This window comes from Puma concolor, chromosome F2 (assembly GCF_028749965.1).
Source record: "Puma concolor isolate L17-30 chromosome F2, mPumCon1.1.hap2, whole genome shotgun sequence".
Taxonomy (NCBI): Eukaryota; Metazoa; Chordata; class Mammalia; order Carnivora; family Felidae; genus Puma; species Puma concolor.
The window spans coordinates 75,853,548-75,875,643 of NC_141684.1; the positions used below are offsets into that span (position 1 = coordinate 75,853,548).

Consider the following 22,096-nt stretch of genomic DNA (forward strand, 5'->3'; position numbering starts at 1 on the left):
TTTTAAATGCGGATTTAATTATAGATGAATTTAGAATCAATTATAGAGTATGATCCTCCAACTTCTTCCAAGAGATGTACGATGTAGAAGAATTTTAGTGTAAAAAAGTGTCTGAAACCCTGCATCTCATAATCATCTGTTTTGCCTTGTCTGACCGTCGGCTTTTACTTACTTTGGTAATGCTTAATCATGTCACTGATACAAGGGAAAGTGATTCGTGGAGAGATGTAATAACCCCCATTGTCCAGACTTCTAATTTTGTAGTGCTTAATAACATCACCATGCACAGGGTCATAATCTCTGACAGAAAGAGAGAAGCTTCCTGTGAGGGAAAAACACAAGTAAAGATCATGCTTATATTTTAGAAGATCTGCCTTATGCAACACTATAGTACGCATTTTGCCATAAAATATGCAAAATGTAAATTAAGTATGGATAGAGTGCATAATTTTTAAAGTCCTATAAACAAGTCCGCTTGACACGAGGCTAGTATTTTATTTGCTATGAAACCTACCAACACGCCCTTTTCCTTCCTCGCAATAGGTTTTTACGATTTCGCTGAATTGAAAAGTTACTTTGATTTTCTTTCTCTGAAGATTTCAAGATTTACTCTAAATAATAACGTAAGAGGCCCAGCAAACATAAAGTGTGGTAAGAAATGGCCATAATTGGGCTGCTTCCTATGTTACTTTTCGTAGTAAAACTAATCATTTGAGTCATTTGTTACCAAACTATAAAACTTTCACTACCAGAACATAATATATCTTTCTTTAAAAAAAAAAAATAAGAATTCCAGACTAGTTTCTAAGAATGATCTGTTCAGTAGTGATTTATTGGAGGATTTAAACCACTTCCTACCTTTTAATGTTTCACTTTCTCTGATAAGAAAAGCCCCAGCACTGTTCCCGGGCGCAAGAAGCTGCCTTTCAGCATCTTTCCTGGTTATGTCCTTGAAAAACCACCTGAGAAGACATTGTGACATTTCATGGGTATTATGCTCCAGGGAAGGAAAAAGAAGCAATCGGGGGCGGGGGGGGGGGGGGGGGGGGCTGGGTGGCTCAGTCGGTTAAGCGTCTGACTCTCGATTTCAGCTCAGGTCACGGTCTCGCGAGTTTGTGAGTTCAAGCCCCGCATCGGGCTCCTTGCACTGACCATGGGGAGCCTGCTTGGAATTCCCTCTCTCTCCCTCTCTCTCTCTTTCTCTGCCCCTCCTGCACATGCTCTCTCTCTCAAAATAAAGTTAAAAACTTAAAAAAAAAAAAAAGAAAAAGATAAGGAATAAACATGATGGCCAATGTAACAAACAAATCACCCAAGATGACAACGTGTAAAGGACTCACTCTTCCGTTTCCAAGGTGTTGACTTTGGCTACGTAGTTGCTGGGGATGAAACCTTCTCTCTTCGTTGAAAGGGATTTAGCTTTCCACCATTCTCCATGTCTGGAATGGAAACACATCGAGAAGTGTTCGTGTCCAATGAGTCAAGAACTGCACTTGTCTTAAGGTGTTTGTTTTGGGGGGCGAGGGAGAGTGAGATGATCCCTGGAACCCCAGAATCCAGTGGGAAATTCACTCATTTTGCTGAAATACAAATATGTTTCGAGATGAAGGCAGGGGCAAACAGTCTCGCAACTGGGTCACCGTGCTCAGTGCTGTGCAAACAAGAGTTGGTAGAAATGGCTCCCATCGGGCAGAAGCAACATTTGCGGCTTCCACCCGGGACATCTGAGAAATGCTTTAGGACCCTTACAGAGGGGGAGTCAAGGGACTAATGAACCATAGTTCCTAGGTTATAAACTCCTTTGTTAAAATATGGAAATGCTAATTTCCATAGACAGATGCCGTGGAAAGAAAGAAATAGAAAACCATAAAATAGGGGCGCCCGGGTGGCTCAGTTCATTGAGCGTCTGACTTTGTTCGACTCAGGTCATGATCTTGCCGTGCGTGGGTTTGAGCCCCACGTCGGGCTCCACGCTGGCAGTGTGGAGCCTGCTCGAGATTCTGTCTCTTTCCCTTTCTCTGCCCCTCCACCTCCTCTTCTCTCTCAAAATAAGATATATATTCTCTCTCAAAAATATATATATTCAGGGCACCTAGGTGGCTTAGTGGGTTAAGCATCCGACTTCGGCTCAGGTCATGATCCCACAGTACGTGGGTTCCAGCCCCGCATTGGGCTCTGTGCTGACAGCTCGGAGCCTGGAGCTGCTTCGGATTCTGTGTCTCCCTCTCTCTCTGCCCCTCCCCTGCTTGCACTCTGTCTCTCTCAAAAATAAATAAACAGTTAAAAAAAAAAAAAAAAAAAAAGGAAAGGAAAACCATAAAATAAATGATCCCAAGCAGGCAGCCTCGTCCCCATGTTCTTGGCCTCCGCACGGAGGCAAGGAGGAGGCTGGGGCCAGGGAAGGAGGCAGAATGGATGGGTCCCCACGAGCCTCAACTATGATCGGCTTCCAATTCCCGCACGCAGTCGGGCTCCGTGCCCACAAGACGTGAACGACAACCACAGTGACACCGCGCTGCTGCCTGTGGGACGCCCGTGCCGTATTTACACGCACGTTAATTCTCACATCACCCCCAAGACCGAGGTACCGCCATTCCCATTTCGTAAGTGAAGAAACCAAGAGCTGACGCGGCCTGTCGAGATCACACAGTCGTCACGAGGCAGAGCCGGGATTGCAACCGGTAAGTGACAGCTGCTCTTAACCACTTAGCCCATTGTACTTACTACGGGGTCTCCCTCCTCCAACGTGGTTGGTGGGCCAAGGGGACAACGTATGCCAGATCAGCGGGAAATACCTAGCAAATCCGTATCCTCAGTTCCGAGCCCCTGGGGTCTGAGTCACGGGTCTGTGAGTCAGCACAGAGAGGTCAAGGACATGATGATGCCTAAGTGTCTTCCCACGAGGGCTACAACTGCTGAGCAGGGGCGTTTCCAAAACGCTGCTTCAACAGTGTCCTTAGAACTCAAACCAAGCTGGACCCATAAACCCAGTCTGGATTTGGGCAACATCACTAAACAAACATGGCATTAGAATAACGTGCCAGTTCCACGCAGACCCAAACTTGTTAAGGTGACACAGATGGATAAAGAAAGAAACCAGCGTCTGGATTCAAAGGGACACCTGGAGAGTGTTCACAGCCACACATAAGAGGAAAGTTCCTGTGGCCTTCCTCCTTCCATTCCCAAAGCCCTGCTGGCGAGCAAGGAGGCGGGAAGCCAAATGAGGGGTCGGGCCTCGGTGGCCTAAGGGACACTCCTTAGTGTCCTAAGGGACACTAAGGGCCTAAGGGACACAGCGTGCGAGGGCGTACTCACTCCTCCAGGACTTTCATCTTCTCTCCTTTCTTGAACGACAGGTCGTCTGGATGGATGCCATCGTAGGGGTACAAGGCTACCACAATGTCTCCTTGCTCCTCAGGATCTAAAACCGAAGACCGGGAAGGAAGACATTCAAGAATCAATCAGTGGAAACATTCTAGTGAGTCCCTGTCAGGCACAAAGGAGTCCTGCCCAGGGGGACGCACAGCCCACATGCTCTACGGTAAGCAACGTATTATACGCACCGGATACATTATCGGTCATCGCCAATCGTACAGGCCCGCGACTATAATTAATTCCAACTCTGTACTTAAGAAATTATTCAGCCGCGTTCATGGCGGCATGACGCACAAAAACTAAAAGGAGGAAACAATCCAAACGTTCAGTGACAAACGAATGGATAAACAAAATGTGGTGAGTGCGTACCACACAATATCACTCAGCCTTAAAACGGAGGACAATTCTGGGGCGCCCGCGTGGCTCAGGTGGTTGTGTCTGACTCTTGATTTCAGCTCAGGTCACGACCTCAAGGTTCGTGAGTTTGAGCCCCGCGTCGGGTTCTGTGCTGACAGTGTGGGGCCTGCTTGGGATTCCCTCTCTCATCCCCTCTCTCTCTCTGGCCCTCCTCCCCCTCCCCCACTCTCTCCCTCAAAATGAAACACTTTTTTTATTTTTTTATTTTTTATTTTTTTTAAATTTTTTTTTCAACGTTTATTTATTTTTGGGACAGAGAGACACAGAGCATGAACGGGGGAGGGGCAGAGAGAGAGGGAGACACAGAATCGGAAACAGGCTCCAGGCTCTGAGCCATCAGCCCAGAGCCCGACGCGGGGCTCGAACTCACGGACCGTGAGATCGTGACCTGGCTGAAGTCGGAGGCTTAACTGACTGCGCCACCCAGGCGCCCCGAAACGCTTTTTTTAATGGAAGAAAATTCTGACACAAGCTACAGCATGGATGAACCCTGAAGGCGTCATGAGAAGTGAACGAAGTCACACACGAAAGGACAAACACTTTACGATCCCATTTATTTGGGGTACCTGGAGTAGTCAGATTCAGAGGGACAGAAAGTAGAATGGGGGCTGTCGGGGGCAGAGGGGAGTAGGGGAAGGGAGCTAGTGTGTAATCTGGACAGAGTTTCAGTTTGGGGAGACGAAGAAGTTCTGGACACAGATGGTGGTGACGGCTGCACAATAATGTGAACGTACTTATTTCCACTAAACTGTATGGTTAAAAATGGCCACCGTGAGGGGCGCCTGGGTGGCTCAGTCGGTTGAGCGTCCGACTTCAGCCAGGTCACGATCTCGCGGTCCGTGAGTTCGAGCCCCGCGTCGGGCTCTGGGCTGATGGCTCGGAGCCTGGAGTCTGTTTCCGATTCTGTGTCTCCCTCTCTCTCTGCCCCTCCCCCGTTCATGCTCTGTCTCTCTCTGTCTCAAAAATAAATAAACTTAAAAAAAATTAAAAAAAAAAATGGCCACCGTGAGGGGCGCCTGGGTGGCTCAGTCGGTTAAGCGTCCGACTTCAGCTCAGGTCACCATCTCGCGGTCTGTGAGTTCGAGCCCCGCATCAGGCTCTGGGCTGATGGCTCAGAGCCTGGAGCCTGCTTCTGATTCTGTGTCTCCCTCTTTCTCTGCCCCTCCCCCGTCCATGCTCTGTCTCTGTCTCAAAAATAAACAAAAAATGTTAAAAAAAAAAACATTTAAAAAAAATGGCCACCGTGATAACTTTTATGTTGCGTGTGTTTTTCTACACAGAAACATAAAAACACTCAAGCTGACTACCTTGCAGAGCCTGCAACAGTGAAGAAAAGAAGCCATGTTGCTATGAAGACGTACCTTTGGTTTGAAACCTCTGTCCTGGTAAAAGCTGAGATTCTGGAACCTAGGAGAGAACATTTGTTAGGAAGAGGATTCTGAGGTTTAGCTTTTCTTTCTCCCGCGTTCACGTTGTACGTTCTCTCGTTTTTCTGACGGTAGCACGTGAGGTTTAGGACTTGCAATTTAGTAAGGCGGAGGGAAGAGGAGAACAGAGAAAAACTTCTGCATAGCTGCGTCCTGACATACACAGCTCGGTGGAAGGACTCTCCCCTCACAGTCTCTCCATCTCTCCAGCTCTCACAGTCTCTCCATCTCTCCACAGACTCTCCATCACGGTCACTTGCCTGCGATGGCAGGAAGCGACCAGGGCTCGAAGCAGGGGCTGCTAGATGCTAACCCGATCATCATTCTCCCTCTTATTTGGTAACAGGACCCTAATACTGTGTGCGATGGCAATTTGCCCAGCCAAGTGGCTATGCTTCTGACTCTCTGACATTCTATGCAGATGGGGGCGGGGGGGGGGGGGGGAAGGAGGTCTGTAAGCAAACTGGTTGCGGGGGTGCTTTGGGCCGGCTCCCCCTCTCCCTTGCGCTCTTTCTGCCTAGAAACAGGTGGAGGCTGGAGTCTCAGCTTGGAAATCAGACACCAGGGAGAGCAGAGCAGAAGACGGTGGGGCGGGGGTGGGGGGGGGGTAGGTAGCCGGGGTCCCTGCTGGCTTTGTGGGATTGCCACTCTGGCCAGGACTGCTGATCTCCGCGTTTCCTAGACCCGCAAATCATGCCACTTTTCTCTTTGATTAAAGTGACTTAATGGAATGGGACTGAAACGGCGTGCACTGAAATTTAAATTTCTGACGAAAGCTAGCCCATAAAATCTCCAATTAGGAGGTTGGGGGCGGGCTGTAGAGGAGAGAGGACACAGTAGATTTCCTGGTAGCAGAAAATCATGGGTCCATATTATCCTTGAAGACTTAATTTTAAGAAATTCTCGACTGATTTTTTAATCACTGGATTTGCATAATATGACGCATGATCAATTATAAATGATGTAGAGGAAATAATTACAAGATGAGAGACTAAATCACTTTGAAAGCAGCAAGCTGATTTTCAAGTATCAAGGAGTCCTTAATTTACAAAGGTTTCAGCAGCCTTTTCCTAAGAGCAAAACACATATACGGTGCAGTCGCCTTAACTCTTTCTCTTTAAAGGGTCTCTTCCTCGGGCTGTTGTTGAATTCCATCACTTCTGCCTGTCTCATCACGGCTCCAAGCTAAGAGCCTTGTGAGACAAAGGCATCTGTGACCACAGAAGGCACAGACTAAAATGCAGAATCCATGACAGAGGTGCAAGGTTGCAACCATTTTTTTTTTACTACTTCTGCTTTCCAACTCAACGTTTCACCTGCTTTACATTAAGTAAGAGGCAACATGGTAAGTTCATACTATTTGCCTTTGTGCTTTCTGAATAAAGGGCATCTTCGATCATCGGTTCAGAAGAAAACTTGGGTTTAAAGCGTGAAAAATGCATTGCATGTGATACCAGAAAAAGCCAGATTCTTTCTCTGAGATCTTCCCCCCCCCGCCCCTATTTTCTCCCTCTTTTTTTTTTTTTTAATTTTTTTACTTTTTAAAATTTACATCCAGGGGTGCCTGGGTGGCGCAGTCGGTTAAGCGTCTGACTTCAGCCAGGTCACGATCTCGCGCTCCGTGAGTTCGAGCCCCGCGTCGGGCTCTGGGCTGATGGCTCAGAGCCTGGAGCCTGTTTCTGATTCTGTGTCTCCCTCTCTCTCTGCCCCTCCCCCGTTCATGCTCTGTCTCTCTCTCTGTCCCAAAAATAAAAAATAAACGTTAAAAAAAAAAAAATTAAAAAAAAAATTAAAAAAATAAAAAAATAAAATAAAATAAAATTTACATCCAAATTAGTTAGCATATAGTGTCTCTGAGATCTTTTAAGTCTCTAATAAGAAAACTACTTGTGACTCCCAATTCTCTCAATCGTTTTATTTCCTATTAATCATGTTTATATAATACAATTCTACATCTATGCTTGCTTATGTAATATTTTTAAATATAGTTACATGTATTTATAACGACGAAATTATTAAAGCCATATCCTTATACACTTTGAGTTTCTATATAAGCGTAACGTTCACTTCTCTGTCTAGAATCATGTGCGGTAATTAATAGCGATAATATATTCACTCTTTATCTCCATTTATTTTTACGGAGGCCAACAGTGACGTCTCAATTTCAATAGTGGCAGGAGATTTTGACATACGTAACAATATGTAACTTTGCCTTGGCAACAATAACAGACTTCTGTAATGCCAAGGCGTTATATTTAAAACAGGTCAGACTAGGGGCGCCTGGGTGGCGCAGTCGGTTAAGCGTCCGACTTCAGCCAGGTCACGATCTCGCGGTCCGGGAGTTCGAGCCCCGCGTCGGGCTCTGGGCTGATGGCTCAGAGCCTGGAGCCTGTTTCCGATTCTGTGTCTCCCTCTCTCTCTCTGCCCCTCCCCCGTTCATGCTCTGTCTCTCTCTGTCCCAAAAATAAATAAACGTTGAAAAAAAAAAAAATTAAAAAAAAAAAAAACAAAAAACAGGTCAGACTAGAGCCGCTATGGAAGTTCTTAATAAAGGCATTGGGGCTAATAAACTGCTTCCGGCTTAAATGCTTAGAAATTCCATTATATAGACAGATAGAGCAACAGGTATAGGTATCTATATGTATATCTATAGACCTATCTACCTACCTATACATATCTATATGTAGATGGAAAGGACAGTAGGCCTGAAATAAAGTTCATTTCAAGCACTAACTACCCAAAGCTCTGTTCCTCTTTTCCATCAAGTCAGATAGAGTATTAGGTCCTCCTTTGCCCAGCATTTCCCAACTGCATCGAATAGCATGTCACTCATGCTATCATCACAGATATAAAGATATCCGTGCAAGGTCAGGGGGCAGAATTAGTTGTGTGTTTTTTTTAAATCTTTTAATTCTCTACAAAAAGTCCTGACAGCTTCAGAATCGGCACTGTTTGGAATTAACTGAAGAATGACAAGATGTGGGATAAAATATGACACGCCGAAGGGCCTATTCGCACTTCTTCTAGCTTCTGGCTTGCATCCAGAATTTCCTTCTGCTTCCAGACCCCTGCACTAATCTCACTATCTACCCTAAGTCATACAGGTCCAGAGAGATGGGCAGATTCATCTTTATGTATAAAGAGCTGGTCTTTGCACCAGTTTCATGAAAAGTGATTTTCTTTTCACAGGAGAAGGTGACCAACGGCCCCTTTTTTTCGGACAGGAAGGAGCCTGGTTATCTCTAAAATGTTTACAAACTCTTTAAAGGATTAAGTTACAAGGCATATCGAATGTTGTTGGAGGCCCAAGTAACGGGTTTGATTTTCTGCACGCACAGGTTACGGATTCGGCGTTTAAATTACGCAGCCATGCTTTGATCCTGCTGTGGGAACGCTCCCCTGAGACTATCTACTTACTGGCCTTTGCTGTTTATTGGACGTTGGATCTCTCACATAAATAGTTCGGTCAGTATTACGTACTGGTTGAGGCTTCAAATCTACTCCATCGCCATTCAGATTGTCTTTCCTTTTTGATTTTATACATCCCATATTTCCTGTTGGAATATAAAAGCAATGACAGGGTTTTACCATTCTAGAACTGGCGTCAAGCTCCCAAACATCTCCATTAACAGAGGCTAAAAAGAGTATATTTTTATGCTTTATTATAGATAATGAACTCAAATGTGCTTCACATACCCATTTGCTGGTTCATTCATTCATTCAACAGCTATTGCTCGAGCAGCATTTTTACGTCAGCAAGACATCATCCCCGCTCTAGAGACGCTTGTATTCTTGCGGCGGGGACGTGTGAATCAAAGCTACAGTACAACAGGACGAGTCCATGACAGAGGATGCAACTAACTAGGACCTAGGGAAGGGCACCTAACTCAGGCAGGTGGAGAAAGAGGGAGTCAGCGGGAAACATCCTGAAGGAAATGCTCCGTGAGTCAGAATGGGGGCCACACGGCAAAGCCACACGGCAAAGTCAGTAAAGGGATTCCAGGAAGAAAGAACTTCAATGCAAACTACTGACCCCGAGACAACATGGCCCCTTTGGGGAACTAGTTCATCTCACCCCTTCGGGGAAGAGGCTCAAGCTGATCCCTTCAGAAAACTAGTTCTACAATGAGAAAGCTTTTCGCCAAGGAGCAGGGAGGGAAGGCCACGGGCTGGGATGGAAAGGGAGGCACACCTTGGGTGCAACGTCGGGGAGTTGTTGGGCTTACTTTGTCATTTCACAAGGACATAACGTGCAAGGCAAAGTCAGGGGCTTGGGGCCTCAAAGGCAACCATGAAGAAGACCTAGAAGGCAGAGAGCCTGGTGGCAACTGAATGTGGCTTCGGGCCTGGGAAAATGGCGGGGGGCCTTCACCAAGACCGGAAATGCAAGAGGAGAGATGATGCCTGGAGGAACATCCAAATGATCAGGTCCAGTAGGCTTCCCAGGAAGACAGGTGAGTGTGGAAACCAGGCGAGACGGCAGAGCTAGAGGCATGAATGATGGCATCAGCAAGGCATGACTGCGTACTACTTTGGAGGAAGAACCACAGACAGAAGGGGTTGTGCCTGACCAGAGCACGAGGACATAACCAAGCTTCCGAATGCTGAACTCTTCCACTCGTTCATCTGGTTAATACTGGGATATATAGAGCACCACACAAAGCACTCTGGGGACTAAAGAGAGGATTCTGAAAACTATAATCAGAGACACATTCTGCCTACAGCATAGCCTCATGGTCCGATCTATACACTAAAAACAACCTGTTATGAGCTCTGTCAGAAGGCCCCATAGGGCAGTGGGTCCCAAACCTAAACGAACACCAGGATCATCAAACTCAAGAGACCAGATTCCCGGGACACGCTCCAGGAAATTCCACTGGGGCCAGTGGAGGAGGGTACCCAGCGGGGGAGGAGGGTGCATCTGTGGAATTCGGAAGCACTGCCATTTTGGGGACCACTGCCTACAACAGCAGAGGAGGGGGAGATGATTCAGAGCTGGGGGGAGAGGTGCTGGGAATCGGGAAATAACTCCCAGAGGAAGAACTGTTCCAAGAAGTCTCAAGGTCTCTGGATTATCACCCACAGGGCACGTGGCCACAGCTGATCTCTGCACCTTGTCCCGCAGGCTCCCAGTTGGCCCGCACCCCCTCAACTTGTTTATCATCGCACTAGTGAGATATGAAGCCTCTAAAGGCTCAGTCACACCTCTTTCTGAAACTAGCAAGCACAGTTCCCAAAATAAAGGGGAAGCAAGTATTTCTTTGATTCAAAACAGCACCCCCCTTTTTTTTATATGCTCAAGTTTCTGAAATGGAGAAGGGTTTTCAAGTGGATCTGTAAATAAGCGAGATGGGTTTTAGGGTAAACAGGCAAGTTCTTTTTTCACCAGTCCCAACCCCCACCCCCTCCAAAATGCTGTTTGCACTGATCGTCCGTTAAAACAAGGGAATGTGGTCCTGGAGAAGGCCTCTCAGCACCCACCGCCGAGCACACGGGCAACACCAAGGGGAGGCCCTGGAGGGTCCCCCCAACCCCCTCGCCCAGCTCCCCCCTCGCAAAGACCGCACCCCTCCCCAACCCTCCGGGCTGCAGGTGCTCCTGAGACCCGGCTGGCTGCCCCACTCCAGCAGGTGCTCTGTATCTTGGTGTCTGTTTCTCCCTCTGTGTGTGTGTGTGTGTGTGTGTGTGTGTGTGTGTGTGTGTGTCTCTCTCTCCCTCTTTCCCTCTCAATGTCTCTCTGCCTCTGCATCTCTGTCTTTCTCTCTCTCCCACCGCCTCCAGAGCTAACCCCAATGCTACCTGCCCAGCCTGGTCGTCACTAAGGACCCTGTTGAAAAGATCCCCCGTCTACCCATTCCACTGCTCAGGCTTTACACTCTTCTCTTTTCTAATTGTGACCGACATCCCATTACATATTGATTAACTTGTGGTCAGCGCCCACCAGACTCGATGCTGCTGGGGAAGCTCCCAGCCTGTTTCTTCCCAGCAGTATTCCCAGCGGCTACGCAGTGCCTGTGCGGGGCAGGTGCTCAGGGAACACGCCCCCGAGAATGACCGGGTGGGGCGGCTCTGGCTGTGTACACGCTCATCATCCCGACCCTCTTGCAAAAGGTGAACAAGAGAAAGGAGAGGAAACCCACCTCCGTCGGTTTCAGAGGCAGATATCTCTAGAACTGACTTGTAATTTGCAAGAAATACAGAGGTCAGAGGAACGAAATGATCAGGCAAGTCCGCAGTAAGGTCCAACTCCATGTCTGGACACACTGAAGAGTGCACAGGGTAGGGGGGTGGGGACGAGGCGGTTACACATTAAAAGACTAGAGACACATAACCTTGCGTGGATCCTGGATGGGGGTGGGGACAGAGGAGGACACAGGATGGGATAACCGGGGAAATCTGAATGTGTCTGAACATGATGTTAGGGAACTGCTAGGTTTCCTGGGTGATGAGATAATAGCTCTCTGATCGTGCGGCATGGGGCCGAGTCTTAGGAGACGCATACAGGTGTGCAGGGGAGGGTGGCTCATGGTGTCACAAGTTACAACGCTTTGCCCAGTACAAAGACAAGGGGGGGCGGGGAGGCAAATACGGCAAAACGTTCAAAAATCAGAGAACCCAGGTGAGGACGTTCTTTCATTTTTTTTTTTTTTCCTGTGGCTTTGTTAGATTCAAAATTAAAAGTTAGAGGAGGGGGAGAAAATAAGAGGATGTTATGAACAACTTTATGAAAAAGAAGTCATACAAAATGTTAGAAACCCCGGCAGAGAGAGAGAGAGAGAGAGAGACAGACTCGGCGGGAACAAGGAGAGAGAAGACAGCTGGTGTGGAGTGGGGGCGTCTGGGAGCCAGACCTCTCCAGGGTCTGGACAAAGAGGCGATGACGACTGCCCATGGGCAGTGGCCCTATGAAGGAAGAGGGAAGGATGGAAACAGAAAGCAGGTGGATGTGTAAACAGTGGCAACGGTTCACAGATGATCATCTCTTCATGTTCATTTCATAATTTCCCCTCCCCCCCGTCACCATGGATAACTGATAACACACAAGGGCTGTTGATGACAACAATTACAACACTGCTCCCCGTGGGGTTACCGTCCTCGGTGGCTCAGGCTGAGCTGGCCTCTGCCGACAGGGAGTTCTAGTTCATCACCGTCCAGCGAGAAAGCTCAGAGAGCTGCTTGTGGGGACACGGGGATGAACTCAGACCTGGTCCTGCAATTCCTCATGCTGTGGGAAGGTTCCGGAAAAGTAGAAAATCCAACGTACCCCCAACAAAAACTAAGGTGGTTACACGTTTGCAAGTGATAGGAGCTACACTCTACCATGATGCACACTTCAGCATTTATTTCATTTATTTTTATCTGAGAGAGGCAGAACGGGAGGGGGGGAGGGGAGGAGAGAGAGAGAGAGAATGAGATTGAGAATCCCAAGCAGTCTCTGCACTCAGTGTGGAGCCCGATGCAGGGCTGGGTCCCACAACCCTGGGATCATGACCTGAGCTAAAAGCAAGTGTCAGGTGTTCAACCGACTGAGCCACCCAGGCGCCCCCACACTCTAGAATTTTTTTTTAAAATATTTATAATTTTTTGAGCATCCCATGGACTCCCTGAAGAAACCCTATGACGCAGGTATTACTGACCCCACTTTACAGAAGAGCACACTGAGGCCCAGAGAGGCGGTTATGACCAGTCCAAAGCCACGGCACTGCTGAACCCTAGCGCTGGGCCTCGCACACAGGCTTAGCTGAAAATCCAGACAATGGTGGCTTTGAAACTTGTGTCTTACCTACTTCGGTAATGGTGCCGAAGGAAGAGATCATTTTTACAGCCTGCTTCTCTTGCAGAAGGACTTGAAATGCTTTTCCCAAAACAGACAATGAGGAGTTTAATAAAACGAAAGCAGAAGAGCCAAGCCAAGGAAAAGAGGAAAATGGGGATGTGGTAACACGGCGGGCACCAGATTTGCTATCACAGGTTTCCTGGCAGGAAGAACAGGGGTGCAGGGCGAGTGACCGCGCTTTCACGATGGCAAGAGGAAGTAGAGCGCCCCCCCCCCCCCCCAGGAGGGCAAGGCCCCCCCCACAGATGCTAAGGTTTCTTAGATTAACTTTATGTAAAGTGCTATGGATGATGTAGTTCGCAAGGCCTTCAATGTTTTAGCAGTAAGTGAAGACGCATTTCACACGTGGGGATTTTCGGTCAATAATGATAAAGACTGAGGGGCCCCCCGGGGTGGCTCATTGGTCGGGCGTCCAACTTCAGCTCAGGTCATGATCTCACAGTTGGTGAGCTCGAGCCCCGCGTCGGGCTCTGTGCTCACAGCTCAGAGCCTGCTTCGGATCCTCTGTCTACCTGTCTCCCCGCCCCCACTCCCTCTTTCAAAAATAAACATCAAAAAAAAAAAATCATGACAATAACCAAGATTTGACATGCAAATACAGCCATGGGATCTTTATCACATCAGCTGGACTACATGGTCTAAAACAGACACGAACACCTGGGCAACTACTTGCTCACAAAGGGTCATCTGCAACACGCCCAGGAAACGGAGGTGGTTAACTTTTCTTTCCAGAAATTTCTTTCACTGGAACAAATGTCCTTTCGGGTGGCTTATCCTCCTTTAAGGGCCTTAAATACAAACATCCTTTGGGGTGGCTTATCCTCAGTTAAGGGCCTTAGAATACTAAAATCGTTTTTAAGAAAAGATTTAAGAAAAGACTAAGTATGAGCCTTCATTTACTACCCTGCTGCCTCTGGTCAGATCAAATAATGCCTTACCGTTATCCATGCACTTGCTAAAAAAGCAACCGTCCGCTTGGAATTCTACTTCCGGGGACGGATTTCTTTTTCTCCCCCTCCAGCTTTACTGAAATATAATTGACATAGGACATGGTGTAATTTAAGGCAAACGATGTTAATGATTTTGTACACCGTGTATTGTGAAATGATTCCCACAATAAGGTTAGTTAACACCTCAATCACTTCACGGGGTTGTCAGGGGTTATTTTCATGGTAAGAACTTTAGAGGAACTGTTCTTGAGATACACAAGGTTGTTCACGTGAACGTTATGTATATCATATAGAGAGACAATCTATATGTCAGTAGCGGAGAGTTCACTAAGTTGGGATAAACTGACATATTCTGAGAATAGAAGGAGTTAAAAAGAGAGATTTGTAGAATTCGGGCATTCTTGACCATCAGTCATTACTGATTGAAAAAACACACAGAGACATAGGGACACACACATATCCATATGGAAGCATCTCCATCTATCCACAGAAAAAGAAGACAGACCCATCACCATGTTGGTTAGGTTCTGAAGTCCATTGTAAGGGGCAAGATCCTATACAGAAATTTTCTCTTCAACATTCCTAAAGAGGACACCACAACTTATAAGATATTTTGGAGTGAGGACTGTAGCGTTGGATTGCTGAGCTCAAATCCTGGGTCCATCAATTATTAGCTGTGTGATCTTGGGCGAGTTGCCAAACCTCTCTGTGCCTCAGGATCCTTCTGAAAACTGGAGATAATCTTACCTGGCTCATTGCATTGTTATGATCCTCAAATGAATGAAGTCAGTCAATGTTTGTAAAGTGCTTACAAGTATGCTGAAAACGGCACACTGAAAGAGCTATAGACGTGTTGGTTAAACACATAGATAAATGCGATCTAAACGCTAGTTTCCCTCCAGCGCAGCAAGGGAAACACTGTCGCCGATGAGAAACAGAAGCACAGCCTCTACCCCACCCCGAAGAGGGAACGGTAGGAGCCCATCGCCACCTCACCCTCGGGGTGGCACCCAGGCCACCTGGCCCATCCAAATGGCCATTTTCTTCCTTACTCCGTCCCTCCCCTCTGTGGGGTGGGTGCCTTCCATGCCGGGTCAACTCTGCCGTATGCTTGGGTATGGCATGATGAGCAGAATGTGAGTGCATATGCATTACCCTGTGATTAAAGACGGGGAGAGAAGCTGGGAAGTGGAAGAGGTTCCTGAGTTTGCCTTTAACATGCATTTTGGGTAATATCTTGGCCTCTGTCACAGATCTCCCAAGTTTAAAAGGTACTACGGTGGCGCCTGGGTGGCTCAGTCGGCGAAGCATCCGACTTCAGCTCAGGTCATGATCCTGAGGTTCGTGAGTTCAAGCCCTGCTCCGGACTCTGGACTCTCTTCCTCTCTCTCTCTGCCCCTCGCTCACTCATGCTCTCTCAAAAATAAATAACATTTTAAAAATATATAAAAAAGTAAAGGTATTACACCCCATATATTATATTTCAACCTATATTTTTCAAGTCCGTACAAATCACTTCCCTGACTGCTACATAATAGTTTTGAAATCACTCATTTCTCATATTATCAGAGCCTAAAGATATATCCAGTAGGAAACTGGAAGCTATTTCCCCCTATGTAATCTGAATCCGTATTTTAACAGCAAGTTAAAATCCTAGATCTTAAAATTTAAAAACAAGGTTACTAGAATTTAACCCCCCAGAACCTGCATTTCCAGCCTTTATAAAATGCTACAAAGAAACTGTGTTGGTATCCCATTTTGTTTTTATTATGCTTTGCAAATTTTCTGTCTTCACTCCATCAGCCAAAAAGAAAGTAAATTGTCTTTTTTTTTTTTTTTTTTTTTAAACTCACCACTACTTCTCCCAACCGACTGCTCTAATTTGCATGGAGTTTTCCCAGCAACAAGCCAATTACTCATCCAAAGGCTCATCAGGAGCTCCAGAACCTTCTTCCGGTTACCGACCTCCTGTCTAACCTTGCAATATCCAGCGTCATTCTGGAGTTACCAGACATGTGTATGTGGGAGGAGCAGCGAAGAATATGCAATTACCTACTTTGTGCCCAGCATTGCCCCGATGAAGAAAGCAAAGCCCAGAGGTGAACCTGTGTGAGGTTATCAAAGGTCTTAGGTACAAACGGAACTTGGTCCATCGGCTTCAAAGCCACACTTCTTGACCCACCCAAGGCTTTGCTGCCTCCCCATACTGTGAGTTTCATCTCTGAATTAGTGAGCTTAGAAAAACAAGAAAAAGGAAGCCCCAACGACATAGGGAGAATAATCCCCCCCAAAAGTGACCTTCAACATTTAATAAAAAAGAAGGGGGGAGTCTGGGTGGCTCAGTCCGTTAAGCACGGCTCAAGTCATGACCTCACGGTTCACGAGTGGGAGCCCCCCATTGGGCTCTGCGGTGACAGCACAGAGCCTGCTTTGGGATTCTCTCTCTCTCTCTCTCTCTCCTGCTCGTGCTCTCTAGCTCTCAAAAATAGATAAACGTTAAAAAAAACAAAAAACCCCCCAAACAGTGATCTTGAACTTCCAAAGTAGGCTGGGTTTGGTTCAAGGGTCATTCCCAGGAATTTATCCCTAAATAACATCTTCCATGCCTCGTGCTTACATTCCAGAACCAGTTATTTAACTCAAGCCTTGCTTTGTCTGCCCAAATAGAAGCCTTCTTGACACCCTTTGATTGTTTTCCTTCTTAGTGTACTTTCAAGAATGAGACTCCAGAGATGTTTTCAGAGAGGCAAGGTCGATGGAGGGGCTCCAACAACCTATCAGAGAGAAAGTGTCTCAGTGGTAGCCTCAGGACAACAGAGGAGGAGAAAGCTCCAGAACTAAACTCCATAATCAACTCCATCAGTTCCTACTTAAGTAGTTTTCTTTTGCCAACGTTCCTAAATTCCTTTCGAGAAAGATAGAATTGAAAAAGATGTAGCCAGACTCTCTTAGACAACTAAGATTTCTCTCTTCTGTAGGCCATGGTAATCATTTTCAAATGTTCTCGGTATTTTCCCCTGGATGAAATCGCCCAGAAAGCCATACTGACACAGTTAGTAAGCTGATAACCAGGGCCACCCGGGTCCAGACCCTGGTTTCGACCAGCCTCGAATACGAGGTCCTGAAGGTTGAGGGGCAATTAAGTCAATGTCGTTTTGGTATTGGGTAGTCCTGGCTCCTAGGTTTCCTCTGGGTTCCATAATCTAAGCAAATCCTTGACAACGCGGGTCACAGGACTGCTCTATGGTGTGGGTGTCACCTCTGGTTTGTGACTAAAGGTGGGATCCCCGTAGAAGGGAGTGGGGTGCTTTACAAAAAGTACTTCTTGAGTCATAAAATGTGACAGAGAGCCTGAAGGAGCACTAGAAGAGTAAGAATGGGATAGAACCCCCATTCTAAATAAAAGGGGGCCACGCCCACCCACTTTTATTATTAAGGGCCAATTGGGAAAGGGGGGTGGGGCGGGAAGTTGCTTTAAGTACATTTAGTAGTTGTAGGTCTACACCTCCAGATCCAACCTGGGGGAGACTGTACATCTAACAGAGGGTCTGTCTCTCTTTTTGCTTACAGGATGAGGCACAACGGAAGGCTATCTGGAGGCTCCCCTCACTCAGAAGCCTTTTGAAGGGACAGGGGCTCTGGGAGATCCCGCCGTGATCCGTTCGCTCTGGAGGGTCTGTTCGGGTTAACGCTCCACACAGTCAGCAGTGAGCCCATCATATGGCAGCAGACACACAAAGGACGTGGAGAGAACCCGTGGCTTTCTTACCTCCCCAAGTAGCACAACAGAAACCCTGTACCTACGTAGGTACCACCTAAGAAGGGAGGAGGAGAAACCCGAAGAGCAAAACTCCCATCTTAAAGAGGTGGCGACATGATGGAAAAAAGACTAAGCTGGGAAAACTTCAAACCCCGTTGGCAAACTTAAGGCTGTTTGCTGACCTGCTGTTATTCAGGGGGATGAGGAGCGAGGGTTGAAGACCGTGAAGCCTTCTTTCCTCTGTTTTTGCACAGCCGAGGTGCAGTGTGGCCATGCTGCAAGCTTGCTACCCACAGGAGGCAGGGGCATTCTGGAATGCATTCGTGATGATGGTTTTAGAACCTTGAGAAGCTACTAGAAACCACCGAACTGTGTGTCTTAAAAGGGTGAATTTAGGGGCGCCTGGGTGGCACAGTCGGTTAAGCGTCCAACTTCAGCTCAGGTCACGATCTCGCGGTCCGTGAGTTCGAGCCCCACGTCGGGCTCTGGGCTGATGGCTCGGAGCCTGGAGCCTGCTTCTGATTCTGTGTCTGCCTCTCTCTCTGCCCCTCCCCCGTTCATGCTCTGTCTCTCTCTGTCTCAAAAATAAATAAACGTTAAAAAAAATTTTTTTTAAATAAATAAATAAATAAAAGGGTGAATTTATGGCATGTGAATTGTGTCGATAACGAATTAATTTCAAAATATGCTTCCTCGACCCCCCCAAGAGATGGATATAGGGCAGTATGGCTGGCTTCCCCTTTGTGCCATTTTATGTTTTTGTGATCGAAATCTGAGACATTTTAATTTACCTTATGTTTGCCAATGTCTCCATCTGGTTTGAAAGCTTGTTTTTATTATATGCTGTAGGACGCAGAGCAGCAGGGAGATCCAGGTATTATGCAGTTAGCTACAACGTAAATGTGTAGCATAAACAACAGGAAGCCCATCCTGAAATATTCTGAAATAACGATGCATAAAAAGAGCAAGTCGGCTGCGTTTATCAGAACCTTAATAAACCAAAACAGTTTTAGTCGCCGCATTTATCAGAGTGAGTCCAGAAAAGATCATGAAAGAATTAGGTGAGGGTTCAAATACCTGAACATTTGGAATCTGGAGAAGTTCAAGGGTAATTTGACTCTGGCGGGAAGACCGCAGAAGATAATGACAGGTACAGGAAACTAGGAACTGGGAAGCAGAGTTGCTGGGTCCAGCCTTGACAGTCCTGTAATTACGGACAAAACCACTTTTCTTCTCTGGGCTCTAATTTCTTCACCATAAAATGAAACCATGTGGCTTGGCATGAGAGTCAATGATACTATTTTTAACTTGACAATACATATTAAGGTCTTTTAAAATGTGTGCGCTTCTTGGGGTGCCTGGGTGGCTCAGTCAGTTAAGTGTCCTACTTCAGCTCGGGTCATGATCTCGCGGTTCGTGAGTTCAAGCCCTGTGTCAGGCTCTGTGCCGACAGCTCAGAGCCTGGAGCCTGCTTCGCATTCTGTCTCTGTTTCTCGGCCCCTCCCCTGCTCGTGCACTCTCTAATATAAATAAACACACACACAAAAATGTGGGCACTTCTTAACATTCCATTCAGCAATACATTGTTTCTAAGAAAATAACTGATCACTTACACAAAGCTCTGTAGAAAAGGATATTTTCTTTATAAAGAAAGGGGACTGTGTGTAAATACCACACGATCAGAAATACACTCGAAATACAAAACTATAGGTCACTCTCAAAGTTTATTACACCTATAGCCAGTTCTCTGAAAAATTACAAAATGATCAATTTACCAACATTTGTATATTTTAACTAGGTTTATGTAATTTTATACTAGAGGGATGGTTTTAACAGCTTAAGTTTACAACTGTGTATTATTAGTTGAAGTGGTTTTAATAGCTTAAGGGTATAACAATTGTTATTGAATGTAATTGTTTTAAAAGCTTTTGAAAGTTCCTATGATGCCTTTTAAGGAAAGTTCTATTTTTAAAAACAGGATTGTTTTTAAACAGTTCTATTTTTAAAAACAGGATCTTCTTAGGACTATATTAATATTAGTTGGTAATAAGTAGGTAATAAGTGGTTTAATTTTTTTTTAAAGAGTGGGGGAGGGGCAGAGGAAGAGAGAAAATCCCAAGCAGGTTCCATGCTCAGTGCAGAGCCCGATGCTGGACTCGATCCCACAACTCTGGGATCATGACCTGAGCCAAAATCAAGAGTTGGGCGCTTCACCAGTTATATATATTCTATATATATTCAAATATATATGTAATATGTAATATGTAATATGTAATATGGTGGGCTTTATTACAGCATGCACAAAAATAAACTCAAAATGGATTAAAGACCTAAATGTAAGACTTGAAACCTACAAACTTCCAAAAGAAAACAAAGGCAATCAACTCTTGGACATCAGCCTTAGCAATAGTTTTCTGTCTTTCCAGGCAAGGGAAACAAAAGCAAAAATAAACAATTGAAACTACAAAAAACTAAAAAGTTTTTGCACAGTGAAAGAGATCATCAATAAAATGAAAAGGCAGGGCACCTGGGTCACTCAGTCGGTAGAGCGCCCGACTTCGGCTCAGGTCATGATCTCAGAGTTCGTGAGTTCGAGCCCCACACGTTGGGCTCCGTGCTGACAGCTCAGAACCTGGAGCCTGTTTTAGATTCTGTGTCTCCCTCTCTCTCTGCCCCTCCCCTGTTTGTGCACTCACTCTCTCTCTCAAAATTAATATTAAAAACAGTTTTTTTTAGTAAAATGAAAAGGCAACTTATTGCATGGGAAAGGTATTTGCAAATGATATATCCAATGAGGGGTTAATATCCAATATGAAGAATATGAACATAAATATATTAATATAAAGAACTCCTACAACTCAAACAGTCTGATCAAAAAATGGGCTGGGGCTCTGAATAGACATTTTTCCAAAGACATCCAGATGGCCAACAGACACATGAAAAGATGCTCAACATCACTCATCATCAGGGAAATGCAAATCAAAACCCCAATGAGACACAACCTTATACCAGTCAGAATGGCTAAAATAAAAAAAGACAAGAAAAGCAAGTGCTGGCAAGGATGTGGAAAAATAGGAACCCCGTGCAGTGTGGGTGGGAATGTAAGTTTGTGACAGCCACTATGAAGAACAGTATGGGGTTTCCTCCAAAAAATCAAAACCGGCGATAACCTATAATCCAGCAATTCCACTTCTGGATATTTACCTGCAGAAAATGAAAACACTAACTCAAAACTTTATACACACCCCTATGTTTATTGCATCATTATTTATAATAGCTAAGATATGGAAGCAACCTATGTGTCCGTCAGTTGATGAATGGATAAAGAAGTGGTACACACACACACACACACACACACACACACACACACACACACAGGACTATTACTTACCCATAAAAAAAGAGTAAGATCTTGCCATTCACAATGGCATAGATGGACCTAACAGGTATTATGTTAAGTGAAATAAGTCAGAGAAAGACAAATATCTCACAATTTCACTTATACCTGGAATCTAAAAACCAAAGCAAATGAACGAACAGATACAGATTCATAAATACGGAAAAGTGGTCGTTATCAGAGGAGGCGGGGCTGGGGGTATAGGCAAAACAGGTGAAGACGAAGAGATACGAAATTCCAAGTATCAAGTAAATAAGTCACAGGGATGAAACGTACAGCATAGAAATATAACAAACAAGAGAAGCTGGACCCATGGCTTAAGATCTTTGAAACGCTGATAATCTGTCAAAGTTAAGAACTTGGAGAGGTTGCAGCTAAAGCTGTGGTCTTTGCTAAGAATTTAAACGGAAATAAATTGTCAATCATGGATATGCTGACTACACCTAAGGAAAACCGTTCAACATCCAGGAGATGCACCTAAGCGGGCATCTATGGCATGATACAAAATTCAGCTTCCTTCAGCTCTCTTGGGCTTAGAGAAACAGACACCTACCAGCCAGGTGTCTCAAGAGGTGACAAGGACTCAGACCCCTATGTGAACACAAGAGGCAATTGATACCCCCATGGCCCCTTCTCTCGGACTCCTAGCAAAGTTGGAAGGTCTCAGGTAAGGGAGTTGGCGGTGGAAGAAAGAGGCTGTGCAAAGGTCCTGTGACTGGAATGAGGTGAGGGGTAGGAGAGAAGCTGGTATGGCTGGAGTGAGGCAAGCAAGGGTCTGAGTGGTAAGAGGCAAGGCCGAGGGCCTGACCGTCTTATGATAAGTGTGCAGCGGACGACAAATACACAAGCGATGGGTGGCATCCCTCTGCATCAGTGTGCGTTAAGAAGCCTCGCTTACACAGCTGATCCTGATTTGCATAAGTCTTAGTTGAG

At 45.9% G+C, this 22,096-nt stretch overlaps 1 protein-coding gene across 9 annotated transcripts in view; it reads right to left on the minus strand.

Moving 5' to 3' along the window:
* The window catches only part of LYN (LYN proto-oncogene, Src family tyrosine kinase), a 128,295-nt gene that overhangs the window by 60,465 nt on the left and 45,734 nt on the right, over window positions 1-22,096 (minus strand). For 4 of the 9 annotated variants that reach the window (XM_086695153.1, XM_086695159.1, XM_086695158.1 and 1 more), the window contains exons 2-7: window positions 8,637-8,773; window positions 5,154-5,199; window positions 3,316-3,421; window positions 1,341-1,439; window positions 859-962; window positions 173-322 (exon numbers count right to left, since the gene is read on the minus strand). In XM_086695153.1, coding sequence (XP_086551279.1) covers window positions 173-322; window positions 859-962; window positions 1,341-1,439; window positions 3,316-3,421; window positions 5,154-5,199; window positions 8,637-8,768 — 637 coding nt within the window. In that variant the 5' untranslated portion in view covers window positions 8,769-8,773. Of the gene's footprint in view, window positions 1-172; window positions 323-858; window positions 963-1,340; window positions 1,440-3,315; window positions 3,422-5,153; window positions 5,200-8,636; window positions 8,774-11,359; window positions 11,496-22,096 lie in introns of those variants that run through there. The other 5 variants (XM_086695154.1, XM_086695160.1, XM_086695161.1 and 2 more) reach the window with 3 other exon arrangements.